General features: G+C 39.6%; 1 protein-coding gene across 8 annotated transcripts in view; it reads right to left on the reverse strand.

Moving 5' to 3' along the window:
- The window catches only part of abcc8 (ATP-binding cassette, sub-family C (CFTR/MRP), member 8), a 234343-nt gene that overhangs the window by 118583 nt on the left and 107271 nt on the right, over positions 1–8489 (reverse strand). For all 8 annotated transcript variants that reach the window (XM_043705957.1, XM_043705956.1, XM_043705955.1 and 5 more), the window contains exons 10-11: positions 7745–7879; positions 826–988 (exon numbers count right to left, since the gene is read on the reverse strand). In XM_043705957.1, the coding sequence (XP_043561892.1) occupies positions 826–988; positions 7745–7879 (298 nt within the window). The remainder of the gene's footprint in view (positions 1–825; positions 989–7744; positions 7880–8489) is intronic.

Genomic DNA, 8489 nt, shown 5'->3' on the forward strand with positions numbered 1-8489 from the left:
TGAGGCAGCAGTCCTAACGACTGTACCAGCACAGGAAAGTCATGCTTCCGTTGTTTTTCACAGCTAATATCTGAAGCCAGTACATGATTGCTCTCCACTCCATTTTGGGAAGGTGCTGGCTTGAGATAACAAACAATTTGACTCAATTCTCCCTCTATAAGTCAGCATCTACGCTTTTTGAAGTAGAACTCCTTGATAATTAGAGATGCATCTGAATTAAGCACCTTCTTACTGGGTCAAAATAACTGTTATTAACAGGAAAACAATAGAGATATCCAACAAACTACATTTTAAAATGTTTGATGTTTTGTCAGGCAGGAAGACATTCTCAGCATCATGAGGAATGTTACAAGAAATATTCAGCATAGGTCAACAAGTTTCATTTTACATTGTCCAGTATCTGATCAATAAATCAAAAGGGATCTTGCTCCAAGTTCACATGACCCATAACTTTTTGACTGGTGTTGGTTTATGTCCAAGAAAGACAGATAAAATTAATTTTGACATCCTATTTTTAATAAGCATCGTTAGATTCTTTAATTTCTTCTAACCTTCCAGAACTCAATCTGACACTTGTATCTGAACTGAAGGACCTTTCAATCATTGTAGAAAGAGGGTTCGCTCAACCACCTAATCTCCTCTGAACCTTATTATGTAGTTTAGAACCCTTTTGTGAAAAGCAGACCTGTTATGATTCCATGATTTATCGTGGTTTTTTGTTTGAAGTGTGAAACAAACACATTACACCCTAAAATAAAGCAAGAAAACGTATCATAGACAAACTGATGTTAAACTTTTTAAATTGTAATGTAAACTGAATCTTACTAGATATGGAGGTATAGAGGGCAAAGGACTTGAGACTTGTTAGCTCCTTGCGTCGAGTCTCTTCTACGCTTTTATGGAAGATTTTCTCCCAAGCATAGAGTTTCAGTAACTTGATTCCTCTCAGCAGTTCATTCGTTTTCCTCAAACGCTCACTTGAATAATTCTACAAGAGGAAGGACAATTAGCAGTTGGTCTTGAGGAAGGAGAAATTAATCTAACGAACATTTAAGGCCAAGAGCAACTTTCTCTCAGCCTTAGTGATTACCTCAACCATTGTGTGCGCGTTGCAATCCCATTTTGTTCCAAATTCATTACTTAATCTTGCTCATGAAGGTTAGACAAATCATTGTCAGAAAATGTAGCATATTCCCACTTCGGTCACAGGCATCAGTATTAAGCACTCCAATGTTAAGTTCCATAGACTAATTCCTGCTGAAGACCTTATGCCTGAAATTTCTACGCTCCTGCTCCTCAGATGCTGCCAGACCGGCTATACTTACCTTTTGAGTCTGATCTCCAGCACCTGCAGTTCTCACTTTCTCCCAGACCACTGTAATGTAAAACTTCCTCTATTCTGTTCCAACTATGTGCTTTACTCATGAAAAATGTGCTCAAAAAAAGCACCAGTTCTCTCTCACAGTACACACATTTGCCATATCTTTTTGAATAAAATCGAACTTCAAAAATTGTTGTTTTTGTGTGGTATTTTTCTCTGCTGGTCAGGAATTGAACTCAGACTGTCTCAACTACAGCCTTCATTTATAAAGCACCTTTAATATTGCAAGAGGTCCTCAACCCCTTCAAAGGAGCACGGCAAGCAAAAGTTGACACCAAGCCATCAAAGAAGGTGGGAGAGATTATTGGCACAGTTAAAGGATGGAGTACTGAAGCCATTTACGTAGACAATTCAAGATCTAATCAATGTTGGAATGAAATAAGTCAGGACTGCACAAGACACAGAGTCTTCCAAGTCTCTCATTTGGCAGGTTTGCTGAGTCTACACTGAAAAAGATCCTAATGTAACCCCAAAGGCACTATAAAAATGTAGACACATATTTGCTCTAGCTATAGTTAAAAGTAGCTAATACTGTTTGGGGAAAGGTAAGGATGTGTCTGTAAGAACCAGTTTCAACCTGGGCACAGATTGCTCTGGGAGAGGGACATGTCATCTGTTCCTATGCTATACTGAATTCTGTGAACAAGCCTGCAGGGAAGACAGACTGGCTGTTGTTTATTACATTGCCAGACAAATGCTTACTAATTAACTACAAGAAAATCATGGGTGATCTTTTCTTGCCAATTTGAGTTTATGCCAACTGTAATAATTACTCCATCCTGCTGCACCCTTGATATGAGAACTTTTTAAAAATCTGAAAGGAGTTGTGTTAGAAAGAGATGTGAAACAGTCAACCTTCTAGCAATGTAGTTGAAGCAGGCACTCAGAGGTTTCACAAAACTGGCCCTTTTTACTAAAAGCTGTTCCTTTTCTCAAGGATACTGTGTCCTTGATTTTTTTCAGAGTGGTCATAAAACACTCTGGGCTCCGAATCGGCTGCGTTTGGTACAGAGATAAAAGGGTATTAGGAGGCCTTTTTGGTTATATGTAGGCCAAAGCTTATGTTTAGAAGTGACCTGTATAATGAAAGGGGAGTGATCAGTCTGAAGAGCTGAAGTCTTGGTTGATTCAGTTCAGCAGTGGGCTGAGTGGAAACAAGCTGCTAGACTCTCTCTCCTTTTGCCCTTCTAACTTCAACCTGTAAGCCTCTGTTTCATTTTTTTGCTGTGTTTAAGGGGTTTGTTTATTGGGATTACTGTGTATATTCAGAACAGCATAACTAAATCTAGTTTGGAATTGTCTGAGTTCTGTGGGTATTGTATGTTCTGTTCTTTGTCGTTCATTCTGTAATTTTGTGAATAATTTTTTGTCTGTTTTAAAACCTGGCAGTCAACCTAGCTAACATACTGCAGGCAATCTTCACTCTACACTTACTGAAACAAATTGCAAAGTTACTATCTGGGCTGTCTGCTCAAGAATGTTTTGAGTGGTCTGGCCTAGTCCATAACAGAGGGATATTGAAGTTAACCTGCATGCCAACATTCTGTGGCATAGCACATTGGAAGTAATTGTGATGCACTGGTGCTGTATAGCACATTGTGACAGTATTACACCCCCTTCATGTTGGTCCAATCTTATTGAAACATGCATAAAATCAAATTAAAAAGTTTTGCTGAGAAAACCTACAAAGGAACATACAAAAAGAAGAGATAGGAGTAGGAGTGGGCTATTTGTCCATCATGTGTGCCCCACCATTCAACTGATCTTCTACCTCAATGCGATTTTCCTGGCTATCCCATGATATTTTTTGTATCGAGAAAGCTAGCAATCCCTACTTGAGTTTCCACAGCCCTCTTGAGTAAAGAATTCCACATATTCACTAGCCTCTGAGTGAAGAAATTCCTTCTCTTCTCAGCCCTAAATGGCCGACCTCTTATTCTGAGCTTGTGTCCCTTGTCCCCACCCCACCTTTTCCATTAGGCCAGGAGACATTCTACCTATGTCTACCCATAAGACCATAAGAAATAGGAACAGAGTAGGCCATTCAGCCCTTGAGCCTGCTCTGCCATTCAATAGGATTGTGGCAGATCTAATATTCCTCACATCCACTTTTCTGGTCTTTATCCATAAGCCTTGATTCCCCTCCTGATCAGGGATCCATCTATCTATCTATCTATCTCTCTCACTCTTAAATATAGTGAAGGACTCTGCCCTCTCAGCTCTCTGTGGCAAGGAGTTCCAAAGATGCTCAACCTTCTGAGGGAAGAGAGATTCTTCCTCATCTCCGTCTTAAATTGGTCACTTTTCATATCGAGACTGTGCCCACTGGTCCTAGACTCTCCAATGAGGGGAAACATCCTCTAACATTTCCCCTGTCAGGCCCTTTAAGAAACCTAAATGTTTCAATGTGACCACCTTTTATTCTTCTAAACTCTCGCAAGTACACTCCCAACCTGTTCAAACTTGAAAACATGCATAAAATCAAATTATATTGTTTTACGGAGTAAACCTACATAAGAACATAGAAAACAAGAGATAGGTACCGGAGTGGGCTATTCATCCATGATGTGTGCCCTACCATTAAGACAGTCTCTCCATATTAGGAATGATCTTTGTGAATCTTCTCTGAACTGTCTCCAATGAAATTATATCCCTTCCTTAAATAAGGAGACCAAAACTGCTCACCAGCAACTTGTACAGTTGCAGTAAGACTTCCCTACTATTACACTTCAATCTTCTTGAAATAAGGGCCAACATTCCATTGCCTTCCTGATTAACTCCTGCACCTGTCTGCTAACCTTTTGTGTCTTGTATATAAGTAGTCTTAGGTTCCTGCTTTCTGCAGTTTTTCTCCATTAAAATAATACTGTTCTTTTGTTCTTCATATTTTCTCAAATTATACTCCATTTGACAGCTTTCCCCCCACTTATTTAACTACCAATATCTCTCTGTAAATTGTTTGTTTCTAATCTGTTTTCCATCTATTTTTGTATCATCTGCAAATCTTGCTTCTTTCTTCCAAGTCATTAATATATATTGTAAACCCAATTGAACCATGTAAAATCATCTCTTAATTTCTTAAATTCTAGAGAGTATAGGCATAGTCTGCTCAAACTCTCACCTCTCCCAGGGATCAATCTGGTGAACCTGCTTGATATATCATACCCTAGGTAGGGAAACCAAAACTGTATACAATACTCTGGATATTGTCTCCCCAATGCACTATAAGATATCAGCAAGACATTTTCATATCTGCACTCAAATGGCCTTGTAATGAAGGAAAACATACCATTTACTTTCCTAATTGCTTGCTGAACCTGCATGTTAGCTTTCCATGATTTATGAACAAGGATACCCAGGTTCCTTTACATGTTGTCACTTTTCAGACTCTCACTATTAAATAAAGACTCTTCATTTCTATATTTCCTATGTCAGTACTATAAAGCCAGTAATATAAAGGAAGACTGAAAGAGTTTCTTTAGACTATATAAAGGGCAAAAGAGGCCAAAAGTGGACATTGGACAACTGGAAAATGACACTGGAGAGATAGTAGTGGGGAACAAGGAAATGGCTGAGGAACTGAGTAATTACTTTGTGTCAGTCTTCATGGTGGAAGACATGAGTAATATCCCAAACATTCAAGAGAGTGAGAGGGCAGAGCTGAGTATGGTGGCCATCACCAAGGAGAAGGTGCTAGAAAAACTGAATGGCTTGAATGTGGATACATCAGCTGGACTAGCTGGACTACAAGCCAGAGTTCTAAGGGAGATATCTGAACAGATAGTAGAGGCATTAGTGGTGATCTTTCAGAAATCGCTAGAGTCAGGGAGTGTCCCAGAGGACTGGAAAATTGCTAACATGATATCCCTGTTTAAAAAGGGAATAAAAAGGGAATAATGCAAAAGATGGAAAATTACAGACCAATTAGCCTAACCTTGGTCGTGGGTAAAATCCTGGAATTCATTGTGAAGGATGAGACTTCTGAATACTTGGAAGTGTACGGTAAAATAGGGCAAAGTCAGCATGGTTTCATCAAGAGGAGGTCATGCCTGACAAATCTGCTAGAATTCTTCGAAGAAGTAATGAGCAGGTTAGACCAAGGAGAGCCAATTGATGTTGTTGTTTACCTGGACTTCAAGAAAACCTTTGACAAGGTGCCATATAGGACACTGCTGAGTAAGATAAGGGCCCATGGCTTTAGACACAAGGTGCTAGCATGGATAGAAGATTAGCTGTCTGGCAGAAAGCGGACAGTGAGGATAAAAGGATCTTTCTCAGGATGGCAGCTGGTGACAAGTGGTGTTCTACAAGGCTCAGTGTTAGAACAACAATGTTTCACTTTATACATTAATGAGCTAGATGAAGGAATGGAGGGCATTCTGGCTAAGTTTGCAGATGATACAAAGATAGGTAAAGGGATAGGTAGCATTGTTGAGGCGGGGAGTCTGCAGACAGATTTGGACAGGTTTAGACAGTGGGCAAAGAAGTGGCAGTTGGAGTACAATGTGGGAAAGTGTGAGGTCATGCACTTTGGCAGAAAGAATAGTGCTTGGACTATTTCCTAAATGGGGAGAAAATTCAGAAGTCTGAAGTGCAAAGAGACTTGGGAGTTCTAGTCCAGGATTCTCTCAAGGTAAACTTGCAGATTGAGTCAGTAGTTCAGAAGGCAAATGCAATGTTGGTATATATTTTTTGAGGATTTGAATATAAAAGTATTTCTGACACTCTAGGAGGCTCTGGTCAGACTACATTTGGAGTATTGTGTGCAGTTTTGGGCCCCATATCTCAGGAAGGATGTACTGGCACTGGAGCATGTTCAGAGGAGATTCACAAGAATGGTCCCAGGAATGAAAAGCTTAACATATGAGGACCCTGGGTCTATACTCAATGGAGTTTAGACGGATGAGGATAATTGAATCTTACAGAATATTGAATGGCCTGGATAGAATGGATATTGGGAAGATGTTTCCACTGTAGAAGAGGCTAGAACCCAAGGGCACAGGTTTACAGTAAAGGGCAGACCTTTTAGAACGGAGATAAGAAGAAACTTCTTCAGCCAGAGAATGATGAATCTATGGAATTCACTGTCACAGAAGGCTGCGGAGGCCAGGTCATTGAGTATATTTAAGATGGAGATCGGTAGGTTATTCATTTTTCAGGGGATCTAGGGTTATGTGGAGAAAGTGGGAGAATGGGGTTGAGAAACTTATATATTCACTTCCTTCTTCCAAGTCATTAATATATAATGTAAACCGAGTTGAACCATGTAAGATCACCTCTTAATCTCTTAAACTCTAGAGAGTATAAGCATAGTCTGCTCAATCTCTCAGCACAGGAAAATCCTGATATCCCAGGGATCAATCTTGGTAGGTATGTCATTCCCTAGGTGAGGAGACCAAACCTGTACACAATACTCCGGATGTGGTCTCCCCAAGGCACTATAAGATAGCAGCAAGAGATTTTTATACCTGTACTCAAATGGCCTTGTAATGAAGGACAACATACCATTTATTTTCCTAATTGCTTGCTGAACCTGCATGTTAGCTTTCCATGAGTTATGAACAAAAATACTCAGGTTCCTTTACATGTTGTCACTTTCCAGGCTTTTACCTAGTTCTCACTATTAAATAAAGACTCTTTATTTCTATATTTCTTATGCCAGTAATATAAAGCCAGTAATATAAAGGAAGACTGTAAAAGTTTCTTTAGATATATAAAGGGCAAAAGAGGCCAAAAGTAGACATTGGACTGCTGGAAAATGACACTGGAGAGATAGTAATGGGGAACAAGGAAATGGCTGAGGAACTGAATAATTACTTTGTGTCAGTCTTCATGGTGGAAGACTTGAGTAATATTCCAAACATTCAGGAGATTTATTCATGATTGAATGGCAGAGCAGACTCAGTGAACTGAATATCCTAATTTCTGCTCCTATGTCTTACGGACTTAAGACATTAAACTTGCAGTTTCAAAGGTTTAAAAATTTGACAGCTCTTGACATCATTATATTCCATATTATCCCTCAGAAATATAAGTACTAATCTTAATACTTGGGTTCTGTAAAACAGCCCAGTTTGGCATACACACAAAGCTCCATTCTTGTTTGTATTCTTAAAAGGGAAGTGGCAATTTGAAAATACTCATTTCAGAATGAATTGTTTGTTGGACTAACCTCTACTATTTTTCTGTGCGCTACCCTCCCTACACGTTAGTGGTTGATAAAATAGCAAAGATATAACTTTTATGATCAAGTCATTTGGTTGCCTGTTTGTTTGGTAATTATACCATATGGAGGTGCGAGCAGAACAGAAGAACAGAAATTATTCTCATTCACAAATCAGCATTTGTTAAAGTGCTACTCACCAATGTGCTTCGCTGGGCTTGAGAGAATTTCGTTGCTACAAAGTACTGGACTGGGGCCAGCACTGCAATTACTGTCGCTCCAATTAAGGCACTAATACCAAGGAGGTAGTAGAGAAGAATCACACCTACAATTATCTGTAAGAAATTAAAATGCACATTTATACAGATATTCAAACTAACTCTACTAAACTATTGGAACTACAGTTAATCCATATTCTGTTTAGGTCATAACCATTATCTACATTATGTTGCAATTTGTAAAAGTTAGAATCCTCTCTTCATCGATAAGAAAATTATACACAGGGCCCTGATTTTCTTTTCTGACAAATAACTTACACACCTGGACATGGACAACTCAACAAAACAGGTGCCAGTCATTGTTGCTTCATTCCTCAGAGCAATCAGACCAATCAGAATCAACATGCCTTATTTAAAATTTAAACAAGCCTGGCAATTAACAGTCCATCATCTTAAACTGGTGTTGTCTTCATAGCACTATCTCTTTCAATCAGATTCCACATATCAGCCAGTAAGTACGTTAGAGCCCGGGTGTCCTTGGAGAAGGAGCACGCGGTGTCGACCAACACCCTGGAGTTGTTCAGGGAGAGGTGGGCGCCGCAGGGAGTGGAGTGCATCATTTCTCCCTCCAACTCTATTTTGATTTAGTCCCTACCCACCCCTTCACTGTTTTGATCACACAGCACTGCCCTCTGATGTGAAGGGCAGTGTTTATCACTGGCCACCC

Source organism: Chiloscyllium plagiosum, chromosome 16, assembly GCF_004010195.1.
Source record: "Chiloscyllium plagiosum isolate BGI_BamShark_2017 chromosome 16, ASM401019v2, whole genome shotgun sequence".
In the NCBI taxonomy this organism is placed as follows: Eukaryota; Metazoa; Chordata; class Chondrichthyes; order Orectolobiformes; family Hemiscylliidae; genus Chiloscyllium; species Chiloscyllium plagiosum.